At 52.3% G+C, this 19,258-nt stretch overlaps 1 protein-coding gene across 1 annotated transcript in view; it reads right to left on the reverse strand.

The window, feature by feature from the left end:
* The window catches only part of LOC121583081 (zinc finger SWIM domain-containing protein 6-like), a 70,968-nt gene that overhangs the window by 6,503 nt on the left and 45,207 nt on the right, over positions 1-19,258 (reverse strand). Inside the window, exon 10 of the mRNA XM_045226843.1 lies at positions 3,958-4,093. Within this exon, the coding sequence (XP_045082778.1) occupies positions 3,958-4,093 (136 nt within the window). The remainder of the gene's footprint in view (positions 1-3,957; positions 4,094-19,258) is intronic.

Below are 19,258 nucleotides of genomic sequence, written 5' to 3' on the forward strand. Positions count from 1 at the left end.
ATTGCTGGGGTAGAATGAAGCAAAAAGTCTCTCCCTAAAGATGGAACCCTCGTCAACATTCCTACCTTTGTGTGACTTACAGAGAACCACTGGTGGGGATTGATTGTGAAGCTTTTATAAGCCAAGCTTGGAAAATACTCAATGTTTGAGTGAAAATCCTAACTGTCTGGGCAATTTTTAATTAATTTTTGTACCCGTTTTCTCCCCAGTTTCGTGTTATCCAATTGGTAGTTACAGTCTTGTCCCATCGCTGCAACTCCCGTACGGACTTGGGAGAGGTGAAGGTCGAGAGCCATGCGTCCTCTGAAACACGACCCTGCCAAGCCGCACTGCTTCTTGACACACTGCTCGCTTAACCCGGAAGCCAGCCGCACCAATGTGTTGGAGGAAACGCCGTACAACTGGCGACTGCAGTCAGCGTGCATGAAACCGGCCCGCCACAAGGAGTCACTAGAGCGTGATGGACAAGGAGATCCCGGCCGGCCAAACCCTCCCCTAACCCGGACGACGCTGGGCCAATTGTGCGCCGCCTCATGGGTCACCCGGTCGCGGCCGGCTGCGACACAGCCTGGGAACCCGGGTCTGTAGTGACGCCTCTAGCACTGCGATGCAGTGCCTTAGACCGCTGCACCACTCAGGAGGCCCTGGGCTATTGTTGTTCAGTGCAATGACACAGAAGCTGCATCTTCTATTCCACCTAAAAAAACAAATCCATTGCTAGTGTAAATGACGTCACGCTGCTTGCTTAGAGAGTACCAATTCCTCCAGATTCGGGCCCATACCTGGCGCAAACTCGAGACCTCTGCCTTGCTAGCACACGTGACCGCCCTCCTGAAGCGTCTTACCAGCCGCTCCATGGAAAAGCTAGCTATTAGGCAGCGCAAGTGGGGACACTTCAGGCTGAGGAGTGAGTTTTACACATCCCCCATGTGCTACACTAGCACTAATATTCTCCTCTCTCTCTCCTCCTCAAACTCACATAGCCTACAGGTATTTATTAACAGTGACTTCACAAGCTAGGCTACACGCCAACCATAAACATTATGATCTTTCCACATCAACTACACTGTAAACACTAAATGCCGTGTTACAGCCAATACTCATAACACACCATCAGTCCCAAGCCACTGATGAAGGCAGCTGTGGTGTCAGATTGGTCCTGTGGCACTATAGCGCCCTGTCACGGCAGAATGGGATGCTAGATAAGATAGATAAGATAGATAGATAGATACAGTGAGGGAAAAAAGTATTTGATCCCCTGCTGATTTTGTACGTTTGCCCACTGACAAAGACATGATCAGTCTATAATTTTAATGGTAGGTTTATTTGAACAGTGAGACAGAATAACAACAAAAAATCAAGAAAAACGCATGTCAAAAATGTTAGAAATTGATTTGCATGTTAATGAGGGAAATAAGTATTTGACCCCCTCTCAATCAGAAAGATTTCTGCCTCCCAGGTGTCTTTTATACAGGTAACGAGCTGATATTAGGAGCACACTCTTAAAGGGAGTGCTCCTAATCTCAGTTTGTTAGCTGTATAAAAGACACCTGTCCACAGAAGCAATCAATCAATCAAACAGATTCCAAACTCCCCACCATGGCCAAGACCAAAGAGCTCTCCAAGGATGTCAGGGACAAGATTGTAGACCTACACAAGGCTGGAATGGGCTACAAGACCATCGCCAAGCAGCTTGGTGAGAAGGTGACAACAGTTGATGCGATTATTCGCAAATGGAAGAAACACAAAATAACTGTCAATCTCACTCGGCCTGGGGCTCCATGCAAGATCTCACCTCGTGGAGTTGCAATGATCATGAGAGCGGTGAGGAATCAGCCCAGAACTACACGGGAGGATCTTGTCAATGATCTCAAGGCAGCTGGGACCATAGTCACCAAGAAAACAATTGGTAACACATTACGCCATGAAGGACTGAAATCCTGCAGCGTCCGCAAGGTCCACCTGCTCAAGAAAGCACATATACAGGCCCGTCTGAAGTTTGACAATGAACATCTGAATGATTCAGAGGAGAACTGGGTGAAAGTGTTGTGGTCAGATGAGACCAAAATCGAGCTCTTTGGCATCAACTCAACTCGCCGTGTTTGGAGGAGGAGGAATGCTGCCTATGACCCCAAGAACACCATCCCCACCGTCAAACATGGAGGTGGAAACATTATGCTTTGGGGGTGTTTTTCTGCTAAGGGGACAGGACAACTTCACCGCATCAAAGGGACGATGGACGGCGCCATGTACCGTCAAATCTTGGGTGAGAACCTCCTTCCCTCAGCCAGGGCATTGAAAATGGGTCGTGGATGGGTATTCCAGCATGACAATGACCCAAAACACACAGCGAAGGCAACAAAGGAGTGGCTCAAGAAGAAGCACATTAAGGTCCTGGAGTGGCCTAGCCAGTCTCCAGACCTTAATCCCATAGAAAATCTGTGGAGGGAGCTGAAGGTTTGAGTTGCCAAACGTCAGCCTCGAAACCTTAATGACTTGGAGAAGATCTGCAAAGAGGAGTGGGACAAAATCCTTCCTGAGATGTGTGCAAACCTGGTGGCCAACTACAAGAAACTTATGACCTCTGTGATTGCCAACAAGGGTTTTGCCACCAAGTACTAGGTAATGTTTTGCAGAGGGGTCAAATACTTATTTCCCTCATTAAAATGCAAATCAATTTATAACATTTTTGACATGCGTTTTTCTGGATTTTTGTTGTTGTTATTCTGTCTCTCACTGTTCAAATAAACCTACCATTAAAATTATAGACTGATCATGTCTTTGGCAGTGGGCAAACGTACAAAATCAGCAGGGGATCAAATACTTTTTTCCCCTCACTGTAGATAGATAGATACTGTATATCCAGTTCTATTATAGTCTGGTCCTGGTTTCTGGTGAACATCAGTAAGACTACTGAACTCTTTACCTCCTGGTTTTCACCCTCAGACAAAGTAAACACATCACAAATGTCTATTCACTTCCCCAATCTATCCATCACAGCATCCGCTGGAAGACCTCTACTCAAGACCTCTTCCTTATATACAAAAGCTCCCCAAGCCACTGCAAAGACTATCAGTCGAGGCTACATGGAAGAGTAATTTGACAGTTTTGCTGGATACGAATCTTCATAAATTCCTGCGATATTCCATCCGCCCTGCACTAGTGAAATCAGCTGGGTGTGCGTACAGTACATTCACACTACTTCCTTGAGCTGAATATAACTCTTCCTTAGCGCTAAGCAGCGGTGTGAATAAGGAGAGGCTGTCTGAGTCTATGATGGAGTTCTAATGGGTTGATAAAAGCCAGTCCTTTTACCTAGCTCTCTATTTAACCAGCAGCCCCTGTCCCGTGGGTGTGGGAAGGTATACGCTGATATCATAATACGCCAGCACCACGCTACATTGAACACATTAATTATGTGCTGAGCAGACAGACTGACAGACACTCGGGTCCCTGGAGTAGCTAGAAGTGGCCACATTATTTTACCTCACCCTCTCCTTCCACAGGGGCTGGGTGGGGAGAGAGGAGGGTTGGGGAGGGCGGGAGCTGAGGCCTGACTAAGGAAACGCAGTTTGAGGAACAAAATGGTGTACTTTCATTACACTCAAGCCACTGTTTTCGGCTTGCATATTTCAGTGCCCAATGATACGTGACGTAGCTCTCATTCATTGACCATCATTTAGCGTCACCACATTGTTAGCATTGTTCAAAGAGAAGCTGAATGAGTAGCGAATGGTTGAGAGGTATTGGTGTTAGCCATGTAGCTGTCCTGTCGCTGCAGACCAGGTGTGTGTGAGCCTACTGATTACACACATTAATTAAACTCTCATTAACATCATTAATATTCACTGATCCAGCTCGCCCTACCAACAACATTGAAACAGAGCCACTCCATCTGCATAACACACGCACGCGCACACACAGACACACAACTAATGATAAAAGAGAGAGACTCACCGCATGGCTCTCAGAGCAATCTTGTATGCCAGTTCAGCGTCGTGAGGTAGGAGAGAGGTGAAGAGATATCGGGTGAAGGTGTGCATGGGAACACTCTCTCTGTGGACAATCTCTCCGTGGCCACTGTATGGCCCACCTGGAGGCACAAGGAGAGAGGAGGAACATGTTAACACATGACAGAAGACACGTGGTGCAGACAGGAAGAGAGGGTGAAACAGTTTGCAGATGGAACAATTAAAGACAGAAATATCAGTTGCAAAAATAGGAAATACATTTCATTCAATTTTGGTCTGTGGAGTCACATTAGGGAGAATGTGTGCGTACAGTATACTTGTGTGTGTGTTATTGCGTGGCTAGACAGTTGCTTTCATAGTTTCCTCCTTCCAGTCCAGAGGAGAAAGGGTCACGCAGCACAAAGCAGTCTCCATGACGTGTTGAATGGGCAATATGTGCAGACTAGGCCTCCCTCCCCTCCGCTGGGTTATTTTAGACTGAACAGGCCCCCCGACCACAGACCACAACACACCCCACTAGTCTCTCTTAGGCCTTACAGCCTGGGACTCAGTTACCAACCAGGCCAGAGGTAGGTGTTCGTCCTAGGCAGAGGCAGGGGTTAGGGTGGGGTTTAGGGTGGGACTGGAGGTTTGAGGGCTGGGTCTCCGAGATGGCCTACCATCTCTCCCACTCCCATAACCAAACCCCAGCAGTCACATTCTGTGCCAATACAAGATTACAGTACAGTGTGTCAGTGTCTGTCAGCGTCTGTCTGTGTCTGTCTGTGTCTGTCTGTATGCTGACACAATGTCCCTGGTGTTACTTTGTGAGGCTTATTTTGGTCTGGCTTAAGGCAGTTCTAGTTATATTTACACCACTAAATGAAAGATTACAAATATTGAGGAGTGAAATGCGGTATTTCCTGCTTCTGCATTAGCGTAGGGCTTTGTGGCTTTGGAGACAAGTACAGAGGGAGGAAGAGACTAGGAGAGAAGGAGAGAAAGAGACTAGGAGAGAAGGAGGAAGAGACTAGGAGAGAAGGAGAGAGAGAGGAAGAGACTAGGAGAGAAGGAGAGAGGAAGAAAGAGACTAGGAGAGAAGGAGGGAGAGAGACTAGGAGATAAGGAGAGAGAGAGGGAAGAGACTAGGAGAGAAGGAGGAAGAGACTATGGAGAGAGGAGAGGGAGGAAGAGACTAGGAGAGAAGGAGAGAGAGAGGAAGAGACTAGGAGAGAAGGAGAGAGTGAGAGAGAAGGTGAGAGAGAGGAAGAGACTAGGAGAGAAGGAGAGAGAGAGACTAGGATAGAAGGAGAGAGGAAGGAAGAGACAAGGAGAGAAGGAGAGAGAGAGAGAGACTAGGATAGAAGGAGAGAGGGAGGAAGAGACAAGGAGAGAAGGAGAGAGGGAGGAAGAGACTAGGAGAGAAGGAGAGAGAGAGGAAGAGACTAGGAGATAAGGAGACGGAAGGAGAAACTATGGAGAGAGTAGGAGAGAGGAAAGACTAAGAGAGAGGAGAGAGGGGAGGAGAGGCTAGGAGAGAGGAGAGGAGAGACTAAAAGAGAGGAGAGAGGGGAGGAGAGACTAGGAGAGAGGAGAGGAGAGACTAGGAGAGAGGAGAGGAGAGACTAGGAGAGAGGAGAGGAGAGACTAGGAGAGAGGAGAGGAGAGACTAGGAGAGAGGAGAAGAGAGAGGAGAGAGGAGAGAGAGGAAGAGACTAGGAGAGAAGGAGAGAGGGAGGAAGAGACTAGGAGATAAGGAGAGAGGGAGGAAGACACTATGAGAGAGGAGGAGAGTCTAGGAGAGAGAGGGTAGGAGAGACTAGGAGAGAAGGAAGGAGAAGCTAGGAGAGAGGCGAGAGGGGAGGAGAGACTAGGAGAGAGGAGAGGGAGAGACTAGGAGAGAGAGAGAGAGACAGAGAGAGAGAGGGAGGAAGAGACCAGGAGATAAGGAGAGAGAGAGGACGAGACTATGGAGAGAGGAGAGAGGGAGGATTAGACTAGGCGATAAAGAGAGAGGGGAGGAGAGACTGGGAGAGAGGAGAGAGGGAGGAGAGACTAGGAGAGATGGAGAAAGAGACTAGGAGATAAGGAGAGATGGAGGAAGAGACTAGGAGATAGGAGAGAGACTAGGAGAGAGGGAGGAGAGACTAGGAGAGAGGAGAGAGGGAGGAGAGACTAGAGAGAGGAGAGAGGAGAGACTACGAGAGAGGAGAGAGGCCAGGAGAGACTAGGAGAGAGGAGAGAGGGCAGGAGAGACTAGGAGAGAGGAGAGAGGGAACGAGAGACTAGGAGAGAGAGGAGAGAGAGAGAGGAGAGGCTAGGAGAGAGGAGAGAGGGGAGGAGAGACTAGGAGAGAGTAGAGAGGGAGGAGAGACCAGGAGAGAGAGAGAGAGGGAGGAGAGGCTAGGAGAGAGGAGAGAGGAGGAAGAGACTATGGAGAAAGTAGAGAGGGAGGAAGAGACTAGAGATAAGTAGAGAGGGAAGGAGAGACTAGAAGTGAGGAGAGAGTAGGAGAGATAAGAGAGATAGGAGAGAGGAGAGAGACTAGGAGAGAGGAGAGAGGGAGGAGAGACTAGGAGAGAGGAGAGAGAGACTAGGAGAGAGGGGAGGAGAGACTAGGAGAGAGGAGAAGGAGAGACTAGGAGAGAGGAGAGAGGGAGGAATGAGACTAGGAGTAAGAGGAGAGAGGGAAGGAGAGACTAGGAGAGAGGGATCATGAGACTAGGAGCAGACGAGGAGCGAGACTAGAGAGACCTGGGAAGGAGAGACTAGGAGAGAGGAGAGAGGAGGAGAGACTAGGAAGAGAGGAGGAGAGACTCAGGAGAGAAGAGAGACGAGAGAGGAAGAGACTAGGAGAGAGGAGAGAGGGAGGAGAGACTAGGAGAGAGGAAGGAGAGGAGAGGAGAGACTAGGAGATAAGGAGAGAGGGAAGGAGAGACTAGGAGAGAGGAGAGAGAGGAGAGAGGAGGGAGAGACTAGGAGAGATGGAGAGAGACTAGGAGAGAGAAGAGAGAGGAGGAGAGACTGGAGAGGAGGAGAGAGACTAGGAGAGAGGAGGAGGAAGAGACTAGGAGAGAGAGGGAGGAGAGAGACTAGGAGAGAAGGAGAGAGGGAGGAGAGACTAGGAGAGAGGAGAGAGGAGAGAGGAGAGAGAGGGAGGAGAGACTAGGAGAGAGGGAGAGAGGGAGGAGAGAGACATGAGAGAGCTAGGAGAGAGGGAGGGAGAGACTAGGAGAGAGGAGAGAGGGAAGGAGAGACTAGGAGAGAGGAGAGGAGAGACTAGAAGAGAGGAGAGGGGAAGGAGAGACTAGAGAGAGGAGAGGAGAGACTAGGAGAGAGGAAAGGAGAGACAGGAGAGAGGAGAGAGACTAGGAGAGAGGAGAGAGGGAGGAGAGATAGGAGAGAGGGAGGAGAGACTAGGAGAGAGGAGAGAGGGAGGAAGAGACTAGGAGAGAGTAGAGAGGGAAGGATAGACTAGGAGAGAGAAAGGAGAGAGGAGGAAGAGACTAGGAGAGAAGGAGAGAGGGAAGGAGAGACTAGGAGAGAGGAGAGAGGGAGGAGAGGCTAGAGAGAGAGAGGAGAGAGGAGGAAGAGACTAGGAGAGAGGAGAGAGAGAGGAGGAGAGACTAGGAGAGAGGGAGAGAGAGACTAGGAGAGAGGAGAGAGGGAAAGGAGAGACTAGGAGAGAGGAGAGAGGGAGAGGAGAGACTAGGAGAGAGGAGAGAGGGAGGAGAGACTAGGAGAGAGGAGAGGAAAGGAGAGACTAGGAGAGAGAGAGAGAGGGAGGAGAGACTAGGAGAGAGGAGAGAGGAGAGACTAGGAGAGAGGAGAGAGGGAGGAGAGACTAGGAGAGAGGAGAGAGAGGGAGGAGAGACTAGGAGAGAGGAGAGAGGGAAGGAGAGACTAGGAGAGAGGAAAGAGAGACTAGGAGAGAGGAGAGGAGAGACTAGGAGAGAGGAGAGGAGAGAGACTAGAGAGAGGAGAGAGGGAGGAGAGACTAGGAGAGAGAGGAGAGAGGGAGGAGAGACTAGGAGAGAGGAGAGAGGGAGGAGAGACTAGGAGAGAGGAGAGGAGAGACTAGGAGAGAGGAGAGAGGGAGGAGAGACTAGGAGAGAGAGAGAGAGAGGGAAGGAGAGACTAGGAGAGAGAGAGAGGGAAGGAGAGACTAGGAGAGAGTAGAGAGGGAGGAGAGACTAGGAGAGAGAAGGAGAGACTAGGAGAGAGGAGGAGAGACTAGGAGAGAGGAGAGAGGGGAGGAGAGACTAGGAGAGAGGGAGAGGAGAGACTAGGAGAGAGAGAGGAGGAGAGACTAGGAGAGAGGAGAGAAGGAGAGACTAGAGAGAGGAGAGAGGGAGAGAGACTAGGAGAGGGAAGGAGAGACTAGAGAGAGGGAAGGAGAGACTACGAGAGAGGAGAGAGGGAAGGAAGGACTAGGAGAGAGGAGAGAGGGAGGAGAGACTAGGATAGAGGGAAGGAGAGACTAGGATAGAGGAGAGAGGGAAGGAGAGACTAGGAGAGAGGAGAGAGGGAAGGGAGAGACTAGAGAGAGGAGAAGGAGAGACTAGGAGAGAGGAGAGAGGGAAGGAGAGACTAGGAGAGAGAGGGAGAGAGGAGGGAGAGACTAGGAGAGAGGGAAGGAGAGACTAGGAGAGAGGAAAGGAGAGACTAGGAGAGAGGAAAGGGAGAGACTAGGAGAGAGGAGAGAGGAGAGACTAGGAGACAGAGGGGAGGAGAGACTAGGAGAGAGGAGAGAGAGGGAGGGAGAGAGAGACTAGGAGAGAGGAGAGAGGGAAGGAGAGACTAGAGAGAGAGGAGAGACTAGGAGAGAGGAGAGAGAGAAAGAGACTAGGAGAGAGGAGAGAGGGAGAGGAGAGACTAGGAGAGAGGAGAGAGAGGGAGGAGAGACTAGGAGAGAGGAGAGAGAGAGAGGGAGGAGAGACTAGGAGAGAGGAGAGAGGGAGGAGAGACTAGGAGAGAGGAAAGGAGAGACTAGGAGAGAGGAGAGAGGGAAGGAGAGACTAGAGAGAGAAGAGAGAGGGAAGGAGAGACTAGAGAGAGGAGAGAGGAGGAGAGACTAGGAGAGAGGAGGAGAGACTAGGAGAGAGAGAGAGGGAGGAGAGACTAGGAGAGAGGAGGAGAGACTAGGAGAGAGGAGAGAGGGGAGGAGAGACTAGGAGAGAGGAGAGAGGGAGAGAGAGACTAGGAGAGAGGAGAGGAGAGACTAGGAGAGAGGAGAGAGAGACTAGGAGAGAGGAAGGAGAGACTAGGAGAGAGGAGAGGAGAGACTAGGAGAGAGGAGAGAGAGAGAGACTAGGAGAGAGGAAAGGAGAGAGGAGAGGAAAGAGAGACTAGGAGAGAGGAGGAGGAGAGACTAGGAGAGAGGAGAAGGAGAGACTAGGAGAGAGGAGAGAGGGAGGAGAGACTAGGAGAGAGAGAGGGAAGGAGAGACTAGGAGAGGAGAGAGAGTAAAGAGAGGAGAGACTAGAGAGAGGGAGGAGAGACTAGGAGAGAGGGAAAGGAGAGACTAGGAGAGAGGAGAGGAGAGACTAGGAGAGAGGGAGAGAGGAGGAGAGACTAGGAGAGAGGAGAGAGAGAGACTAGGAGAGAGGAGAGAGAGGAGAGGAGAGACTAGGAGAGGAGAGAGGGAGGAGAGACTAGGAGAGAGGAGAGAAGGAAAGGGAGAGACTAGGAGAGAGAGAAGGAGAGACTAGAGAGAGAGGAGAGGAGAGACTAGAGAGAGGAAGGAGAGACTAGGAGAGAGGAGAGAGGAGAGACTAGGAGAGAGGAGAGAGGAAGGAGAGACTAGGAGAGAGAGAGAAGGGAGGAGAGACTAGGAGAGAGGGAGGGAGAGACTAGGAGAGAGGAGAGAGGGAGAGAGACTAGAGAGAGAGAGAGGAAGGAGAGACTAGGAGAGAGAGAGAGAGAAGGAGAGACTAGGAGAGAGAGAGGGAAGGAGAGACGAGGAGAGAGGAAAGGAGAGACTAGGAGAGAGGGATGGAGAGACTAGGAGAGAGGAGAGAGGGGAGGAGAGACTAGGAGAGAGGAGGAGAGAGAGGAGAGGAGGAGGAGGAGAGACTAGGAGAGAGGAGAGAGGGAAGGAGAGACTAGGAGAGAGGAGAAAGAGACTAGGAGAGAGGGAAGGAGAGACTAGGAGAGAGGGAAGGAGAGACTAGGAGAGAGAGGAAGAAGAGACTAGGAGAGAGGAGAGAGGGGAGGAGAGACTAGAGAGAGGAGAGAGGGAAGGAGAGACTAGGATAGAGGAGAGAGGGAGGAGAGACTAGGAGAGAGGAGAGAGGAGAGAGACTAGGAGAGAGAGGGAAGGAGAGACTAGGAGAGAGGAGAGAGGAGGAGAGACTAGGAGAGAGTAGAGAGGGAAGGAGAGACTAGGAGAGAGAGGGAAAGGAGAGACTAGGAGAGAGGAGAGAGGGAGGAGAGACTAGAAGAGGGAAGGAGAGACTAGGAGAGAGGAGAGAGAGGAGACTAGGAGAGAGGGAGAGAGAAGGAGAGACTAGAGAGAGGGAGAGAGAGAAGGAGAGACTAGAGAGGGGAGGAGAGACTAGGAGAGAGGAGAGAGAAGAGAGAGAGGGGAGGAGAGACTAGGAGAGAGAGGGAGAGGAGAGACTAGGAGAGAGAAGAGAGAGAGAGGAGAGACTAGGAGAGAGGGAAGGGAGAGACTAGGAGAGAGGAGAGAGAGGAGAGACTAGGAGAGAGGAGAGGAGAGACTAGGAGAGAGGAGAGAGGAGGAGAGACTAGGAGAGAGGAGAGAGAGGGAGGAGAGACTAGAGAGAGGGAGAAGAGACTAGGAGAGAGAGAGGGAATGAGAGACTAGGAGAGAGGGAAAGGAGAGACTAGGAGAGAGGAGAGAGGAAGGAGAGACTAGGAGAGAGGAGAGAGGGAAGGAGAGACTAGGAGAGAGGAGAGGAGAGACTAGAAGAGAGGAGAGAGAGAAGGAGAGACTAGGAGAGAGGAAGGAGAGACTAGGAGAGAGGAAAGGAGAGACTAGGAGAGGGAGAGCACTAGGAGAGAAGAGAGAGGGAGGAGAGACTAGGACAGAGGAGGAGAGACTAGAGAGAGGAGAGAGGAGAGGAGAGAGACTAGGAGAGAGAGAGGAGGAGAGACTAGGAGAGAGGGAGAGAGACTAGGAGAGAGGAGAGAGGGAGGAGAGGCTAGGAGAGAGGAGAGAGAGAAGGAGAGACTAGGAGAGAGGAGAGAGGGAGGAGAGACTAGGAGAGAGAGAGGAGAGAGGGAGGAGACTAGGAGAGAGGAGAGAGGGAAGGAGAGACTAGGAGAGAGAGGAGGAGAGACTAGGAGAGAGGAGAGAGGGAAGGAGAGACTAGGAGAGAGAGAGAGAGAAGAGAGACTAGGAGAGAGAGAGAGGGGAGGAGAGACTAGGAGAGAGGGAAAGGAGAGACTAGGAGAGAGAGAGAGAGGAAGGAGACTAGGAGAGAGGAGAGAGACTAGGAGAGAGGAGAGGAGGAGGGAGGAGAGACTAGGAGAGAGGAGAGAGAGAAGGAGAGACTAGGAGTGAGGAGGAAGGAGAGACTAGGAGAGAGGAGAAGGAGAGACTAGGAGAGAGGAAAGGGATGAGAGACTAGGAGAGAGGGAAGGGAGAGACTAGGGAGGAGAGAGAGAGAGGGAGGAGAGACTAGGAGAGAGAGAGAGAGGAGAGACTAGAGGAGAGAGAGGAGAGAGAGTAGAGAGGGAAGGACAGACTAGGAGAGAGGAGAGACTAGGAGAGAGGAGAGAGGGGAGGAGAGAGGAGGAGAGAGGGGAGGAGAGGAGGAGGAGAGACTAGGAGAGAGGAGAGAGGGAGGAGAGACTAGGAGAGAGAAGAGAGACAAGGAGAGAGGGAGGAGAGACTAGGAGAGAGGAGAGAGGGATAGAGACTAGGAGAGAGGGAGTAGAGACTAGGAGAGAGGAGAGAGGGAGGAGAGACTAGAGAGAGAGAGAGGGAAGGAGAGACTAGGAGAGAGGAGAGGGGAGAGAGACTAGAGAGAGGAGGAGAGACTAGGAGAGAGAGAGAGGGAAGGAGAGACTAGGAGAGAGGAGAGAGGGAAGAGAGACTAGGAGAGAGTGGAGAGACTAGAGAGAGTAGAGAGGGAGGAGAGGAGAGACTAGGAGAGAGGAGAGAGAGGGAGGAGAGACTAGGAGAGAGGAGAGAGGGAAGGAGAGACTAGGAGAGAGGAGAGAGGGAAGGAGAGACTAGGGAGAGAGAGAGGAAGGAGAGACTAGCAGAGAGGGAAGGAGAGACTAGGAGAGAGGAGAGAGGGAAGGAGAGACTAGGAGAGAAGAAGAGAGAGGAAAGAGAGACTAGGAGAGAGGAGAGAAGGAGAGACTAGGAGAGAGGAGAGAGAGGGAAGGTAGAGACTAGGAGAGAGGAAGGAGAGACTAGAGAGAGGAGAGACTAAGAGAGAGGAGAGAGGAGGAGAGACTAGGAGAGAGGAGGAGAGACTAGGAGAGAGAGAGAGGAGAGACTAGGAGAGAGAGAGGAGAGACTAGGAGAGTAGAGAGGTTAGGAGAGAGGAGAGAGGAAGACTAGGAGAGAGGAGGGAGAGACTAGGAGAGGAGAGAGGGAGGAGAGACTAGGAGAGAGAGAGACAGGAGAGACTAGGAGAGAGGAGAGAGGGAGGAGAGACGAGAGGAAGGAGAGACTAGGAGAGGAGAGAGACAGAGAGAGAGAGAGAGAGGAGAGACTAGGAGAGAGGAGAGAGAGAAGGAGACTAGAGAGAGGGAGGAGAGACTAGGAGAGAGAGGGAAGGAGAGACTAGGAGAGGGAGTAGAGACTAGGAGAGAGGAGAGTAGAGACTAGGAGAGAGGAGAGAAGAGAGACAGGAGAGAGGAAGGAGAGACTAGGAGAGAGGGAGTAGAGACTAGGAGAGAGGAGAGAGACTAGGAGAGAGAGAGGGAGAGAGACTAGGAGAGAGGAGAGAGGAGGAGAGACTAGGAGAGAGGGAAGGAGAGACTAGGAGAGAGGAAGGAGAGACTAGGAGAGAGGGAAGGAGAGACTAGGATAGAGGAGAGAAATGAGAGACTAGGAGAGAGGAGAGAGGGAAGGAGAGACTAGGAGAGAGGAGAGGGAGAGACTAGGGAGAGAGGGAAGGAGAGACTAGGAGAGAGGGAAGGAGAGACTAGGAGAGAGGAAGGAGAGACTAGGAGAGAGGAAGGAGACACTAGGAGAGAGGAGAGAGGGAGGAGAGACTAGGAGAGAGGGAGGAGAGACTAGAGAGAGGAGAGAGTGAGAGGGAGAGACTAGGAGAGAGGAGAGAGGGAGGACAGACTAGAGAGAGAAGGAGAGACTAGAGAGAGGAGAGAGACTAGGAGAGAGGAGAGAGGGGAGGAGAGACTAGAGAGAGGAGAGGGAGGAGAGACTAGGAGAGAGGAGAGAGGGAGGAGAGACTAGGAGAGAGAGGAGAGGAGAGACTAGGAGAGAGGGAGGAGAGACTAGGAGAGAGGAGAGAGGGAGAGACTAGGAGAGAGGAGAGGAGAGACTAGGAGAGAGGAGAGAGGGAGGAGAGACTAGGAGAGAGAGAGGGAAGGAGAGACTAGGAGAGAGGAGAGGAGGAGAGACTAGAGAGAGTAGGAGAGACAGAGAGAGAGGGAAGGAGAGACTAGGAGAGAGAGAAGAGAGACTAGGAGAAGAGAGACTAGGAGAGGGAGGAGAGACTAGGAGAGAGGGAAGGAGAGACTACGAGAGAGGAGAGAGGGAAGGAGGGACTAGGAGAGAGGAGAGAGGGAAGGAAGAAGACTAGGAGAGAGGAGAGAGGGAGGAGTGACTAGGAGAGAGGAGAGAGGGGAGGAGAGACTTGGATAGAGGAGACAGGGAAGGAGAGACTAGGAGAGAAGAGATAGTGAAGGAGAGACTAGGAGAGACTAGAGAGGGGAGGAAAGACTAGGAGAGAGGAAAGGAGAGACTAGGAGAGAGGGAAGGAGAGACTAGGAGAGAGGAGAGAGGGGAGGAGAGAGTAGAGGGAGGAGAGGAGAGAGGAGAGAGGGGAGGAGAGACTAGGAGAGAGGAGAGAGGGGAGGAGAGACTAGGAGAGAGGAGAGAGGGAGGAGAGACTAGGAGAGAGGAGGTGAGACTAGGAGAGAGGAGGAGAGACTAGGAGAGAGGGAAGGAGAGACTAGGAGAGAGAGGGGAAGGAGAGACTAGGAGAGAGAGAGGGAAGGAGAGACTAGGAGAGAGGGAAGGGAGAGACTAGGAGAGAGGAGAGAGAGGAGAGACAGGAGAGAGGAGAGGGAAGGAGGACTAGAGAGAGAGGAGAGAGGAAGGAGAGACTAAGAGAGAGGAGAGAGGGGAGGAGAGACTAGGAGAGAGGAGAGACTAGGAGAGAGAGAGAGGGAGGAGAGACTGAGAGAGGAGGAGAGAGACTAGGAGAGAGAGGAGAACGAGAGAGAGGAGAGAGGGGAGGAGAGACTAGGAGAGAGGAGAAAGGGAATGGAGACTAGGAGAGAGGGAGGAGAGACTAGGAGAGGAGGAGAGACTAGGAGAGAGGAGAAGGGAATAGACTAGGAGAGAGGGAAGGTGAGACAGGAGAGAGGAAGGAGAGACTAGGAGAGAGGGAAGGAGAGACTAGGGAGAGGGAAGGAGAGACACGAGAGAGAGGGAAGGAGGGACTAGGAGAGAAGAAGGAAACTAGGAGAGAGGAGAGAGGAGAGAGAGACTAGGAGAGAGGAGAGAGGGAGGAGAGACTAGGAGAGAGGGAAGGAGAGACTAGGAGAGAGGAAAGAGACTAGGAGAGAGGAGAGGGGAGGAGAGATAGAGGAGAGAGAGGGGAGGGAGAGTAGAGAGAGGAGAGAGGGAAGGAGAGACTAGGAGAGAGGAGAGAAGAGACTAGGAGAGAGGGGAAGGAGAGACTAGGAGAGAGGAGAGAGGAGGAGAGGCTAGGAGAGAGGAGAGGAGAGACTAGGAGAGGAGAGAGGGGAGGAGAGACTAGGAGAGAGTAGAGAGGGAAGGAGAGAGTAGATAGAGGAGAGAGGGAGGAGAGACTAGGAGAGAGATGGAGAGACTAGGAGAGAGAGAGGGAAGGAGAGACTAGGAGAGAGGAGAGGGGGAGGAGAGACTAGGAGAGAGGGAGAGACTAGGAGAGAGTAGAGAGGGGGAGGAGAGACTAGGAGAGAGGGGAGGAGAGACTGGAGAGAGGGAGGAGAGACTAGGAGAGAGGGAAGGAGAGACTAGGAGAGAGGGAAGGAGAGACTAGGAGAGAGTAGAGAGGGAAAAGGATAGACTAGGAGAGAGGGAAGGAGACTAGGAGAGAGGGAAGGAGCGACTAGGAGAGAGGAGATAGGGAAGGAGGGACTAGGAGAGAGGAGAGAGGGAAGGACAGACTAAGAGAGAGGAGAGAGGGGAGGAGAGACTAGGAGAGAGGAGAGACTAGGAGAGAGGAGAGAGGGGAGGAGAGACTAGGAGAGAGGAGAGAGGGGAGGACAGACTAGGAGAGAGGAGAGACTAGGAGAGAGGAGAGAGGGGAGGAGAGACTAGGAGAGAGGAGAAAGGGAATGCGAGACTAGGAGAGAGGGGAGGAGTGACTAGGAGAGAGGAGAGACTAGGAGAGAGGAGAAAGGGAATGCGAGACTAGGAGAGAGGGAAGGTGAGACTAGGAGAGAGGGAAGGAGAGACTAGGAGAGAGGGAAGGAGAGACTAGGAGAGAGGGAAGGAGAGACTACGAGAGAGGAGAGAGGGAAGGAGGGACTAGGATAGAAGGAAGGAAAACTAGGAGAGAGGAGTGAGGGGAGGAGAGACTAGGAGAGAGGAGAGAGGGGAGGAGAGACTAGAGAGGGAAGGACAGACTAGGAGAGAGGAGAGACTAGGAGAGAGGAGAGAGGGGAGGAGAGTAGAGGAGAGAGGGGAGGAGAGGGGAGGAGAGACTAGGAGAGAGGAGAGAGGGGAGGAGAGACTAGGAGAGAGGAGAGGAGAGACAAGGAGAGAGGGGAGGAGAGACTAGGAGAGAGGAGAGAGGGGATAGGCTAGGACAGAGGAGAGTAGAGACTAGGAGAGAGGAGAGAGGGGAGGAGAGACTAGGAGAGAGTAGAGAGGGAAGGAGAGACTAGGATAGAGGAGAGAGGGGAGGAGAGACTAGGAGAGAGTGGAGAGACTAGGAGAGAGTAGAGAGGGAAGGAGAGACTAGGATAGAGGAGAGAGGGGAAGAGAGACTAGGAGAGAGTGGAGAGACTAGGAGAGAGTAGAGAGGAGAGGAGAGACTAGGAGAGAGGAGAGAGGGAAGGAGGGACTAGGAGTGAGGAGAGAGGGAAGGAAAGACTAGGAGAGAGTAGAGAGGGGGGAGACGCTAGGAGAGAGTAGAGAGAGAAGGAGAGACTAGGAGAGAGGAGAGAGGGAAGGAGAGACTAGGCGAGAGTAGAGAGGGAAGGAGAGACTAGCAGAGAGGGAAGGAGAGACTAGGAGAGAGGAGAGAGGGAAGGAGGGACTAGGAAAGAAAAGAGAGGGAAAGAGAGACTAGGAGAGAGGAGAGAGGGGAGGAGAGACTAGGAGAGAGGAGAGAGGGAAGGTGAGACTAGGAGAGAAGAAAGGAGAGACTAGGAGAGAGGAAAGGAGAGACTAGGAGAGAGGAGAGAGGGGAGGAGAGACTAGGAGAGAGGAGAGGAGAGACTAGGAGAGAGGAGAGGAGAGACTAGGAGAGAGGGGAGGAGAGACTACGAGAGAGGAGAGACGGTTGGAGAGGTTAGGAGAGAGGAGAGAGGGGATAGGCTAGGTGAGAGGAGTGTAGAGACTAGGAAAGAGGAGAGAGGGGAGGAGAGACTAGGAGAGAGAAGCGAGAGACAAGGAGAGACTAGGAGAGAGGAGAGAGGGGAGGAGAGACGAGAGGGAAGGAGAGACAAGGAGAGAGGAGCGAGAGAAGGAGACTAGGAGAGAGGAGAGAGAGAAGGAGAGACTAGGAGAGAGGAGAGAGAGAAGGAGACTAGAGAGGGGAGGAGAGACTAGGAGAGAGGAAAGGAGAGACTAGGAGAGAGGGGAGTAGAGACTAGGAGAGAGAAGAGAGGAAATGAGAGACTAGGAGAGAGGAAAGGAGAGAGTAGGAGAGAGGGGAGTAGAGACTAGGAGAGAGGGGAGGAGAGACTAGGAGAGAGTAGAGAGGGGAGGAGAGACTAGGAGAGAGGAGAGAGGGAAGGAGAGACTAGGAGAGAGGGAAGGATAGACTAGGAGAGAGGGAAGGAGAGACTAGGATAGAGGAGAGAGGGAAGGAGAGACTAGGAGAGAGGAGAGAGGAAAGGAGAGACTAGGAGAGAGGAGAGGAGAGACTAGAAGAGAGGAGAGAGGGAAGGAGAGACTAGGAGAGAGGGAAGGAGAGACTAGGAGAGAGGAAAGGAGAGACTAGGAGAGAGGAATTGAGACACTAGGAGAGAGGAGAGAGGGGAGGAGAGACTAGGACAGAGGGGAGGAGAGACTAGGAGAGAGGAGAGAGTTGAGAGGGAAAGAGACTAGGAGAGAGTAGAGAGGGAAGGACAGACTAGGAGAGAGGAGAGACTAGGAGAGAGGAGAGACGGGTGGAGAGGCTAGGAGAGAGGAGAGAGGGAAGGAGAGGCTAGGAGAGAGGAGAGAGGTGAGGAGAGAGGGAGGAGAGACTAGTAAAGAGGAGAGAGGGGAGGAGAGACTAGGACAGAGGGGAGGAGAGACTAGGAGAGAGGAGAGAGTTGAGAGGGAAAGAGACTAGGAGAGAGTAGAGAGGGAAGGACAGACTAGGAGAGAGGAGAGACTAGGAGAGAGGAGAGACGGGTGGAGAGGCTAGGAGAGAGGAGAGAGGGAAGGAGAGGCTAGGAGAGAGGAGAGAGGGGAGGAGAGGCTAGGAGAGAAGAGAGGAGAGAGGGAGGAGAGACTAGGAAAGAGGAGAGAGGGGAGGAGAGACTAGGAGAGAGGAGAGGAGAGACTAGGAGAGAGGAGACAGGGAAGGAGAGACTAGGAGAGAAGAGATAGTGAAGGAGAGACTAGGAGAGACTAGAGAGGGGAGGAGAGACTAGGAGAGAGGAAAGGAGAGACTAGGAGAGAGGAGAGAGGGGAGGAGAGACTTGGAGAGAGAGGAGGAGAGACTAGGAGAGAGGAGTGAGGGGAGGAGAGACTAGGAGAGAGGAGAGGAGAGACTAGGAGAGAGGAGAAAGGGAATGCGAGACTAGGAGAGAGGGAAGGTGAGACTAGGAGAGAGGGAAGGAGAGACTAGGAGAGAGGGAAGGAGAGACTACGAGAGAGGAGAGAGGGAAGGAGGGACTAGGAGAGAGGAGAGAGGGAGGAGAGACTAGGAAAGAGGAGAGAGGGGAGGAGAGACTAGGAGAGAGGGGAGGAGTGACTAGGAGAGAGGAGAGAGGGGAGGAGAGACTTGGATAGAGGAGACAGGGAAGGAGAGACTATGAGAGAAGAGATAGTGAAGGAGAGACTAGGAGAGACTAGAGAGGGGAGGAGAGACTAGGAGAGAGGAAAGGAGAGACTAGGAGAGAGGGATGGAGAGACTAGGAGAGAGGAGAGAGGGGAGGAGAGACTTGGAGAGAGGGGAGGAGAGAGGAGTGAGGAGTGAGTGGAGGAGAGACTAGGAGAGAGGAGAGAGGGGAGGAGAGACTAGGAGAGAGGAGAAAGGGAATGCGAGACTAGGAGAGAGGGAAGGTGAGACTAGGAGAGAGGGAAGGAGAGACTAGGAGAGAGGGAAGAAGAGACTACGAGAGAGGAGAGTGGGAAGGAGGGACTAGGAGAGAGGAGAGAGGGAAGGAAAACTAGGAGAGAGGAGAGAGGGGAGGAGTGACTAGGAGAGAGGAGAGAGGGGAGGAGAGACTTGGATAGAGGAGACAGGGAAGGAGAGACTAGGAGAGAAGAGATAGTGAAGGAGAGACTAGGAGAGACTAGAGAGGGGAGGAAAGACTAGGAGATAGGAAAAGACAAGAAGACAAGGAGGAGGAGAGACTAGGAGAGAGGAGAGAGGGGGGGAGGAGAGAGAGAGGAAGGAGAGACTAGGAGAGAGAAGAGGGAAGGATGACTAGAGAAAGTAGAGAGGGGAGGAGTGACTAGGAGAGAGGAGAGAGGAGGAGAGACTTGGAGAGAGGAGGAGAGACTAGGAGAGAGGGAAGGAGAGACTAGGAGAGAGGGAAGGAGAGACTAGGAGAGAGTAGAGAGGGAAGGATAGACTAGAGAGAGGAAGGCGAGACTAGGAGAGAGGAAGGAGCGACTAGGAGAGAGGAGATAGGGAAGGAGGGACTAGGAGAGAGGAGAGAGGGAAGGACAGACTAAGAGAGAGGAGAGAGGGGAGGAGAGACTAGGAGAGAAGAGAGACTAGGAGAGAGGAGAGAGGGGAGGAGAGACTAGGAGAGAGGAG

Source organism: Coregonus clupeaformis, chromosome 18, assembly GCF_020615455.1.
Source record: "Coregonus clupeaformis isolate EN_2021a chromosome 18, ASM2061545v1, whole genome shotgun sequence".
Lineage (NCBI taxonomy): Eukaryota > Metazoa > Chordata > Actinopteri > Salmoniformes > Salmonidae > Coregonus > Coregonus clupeaformis.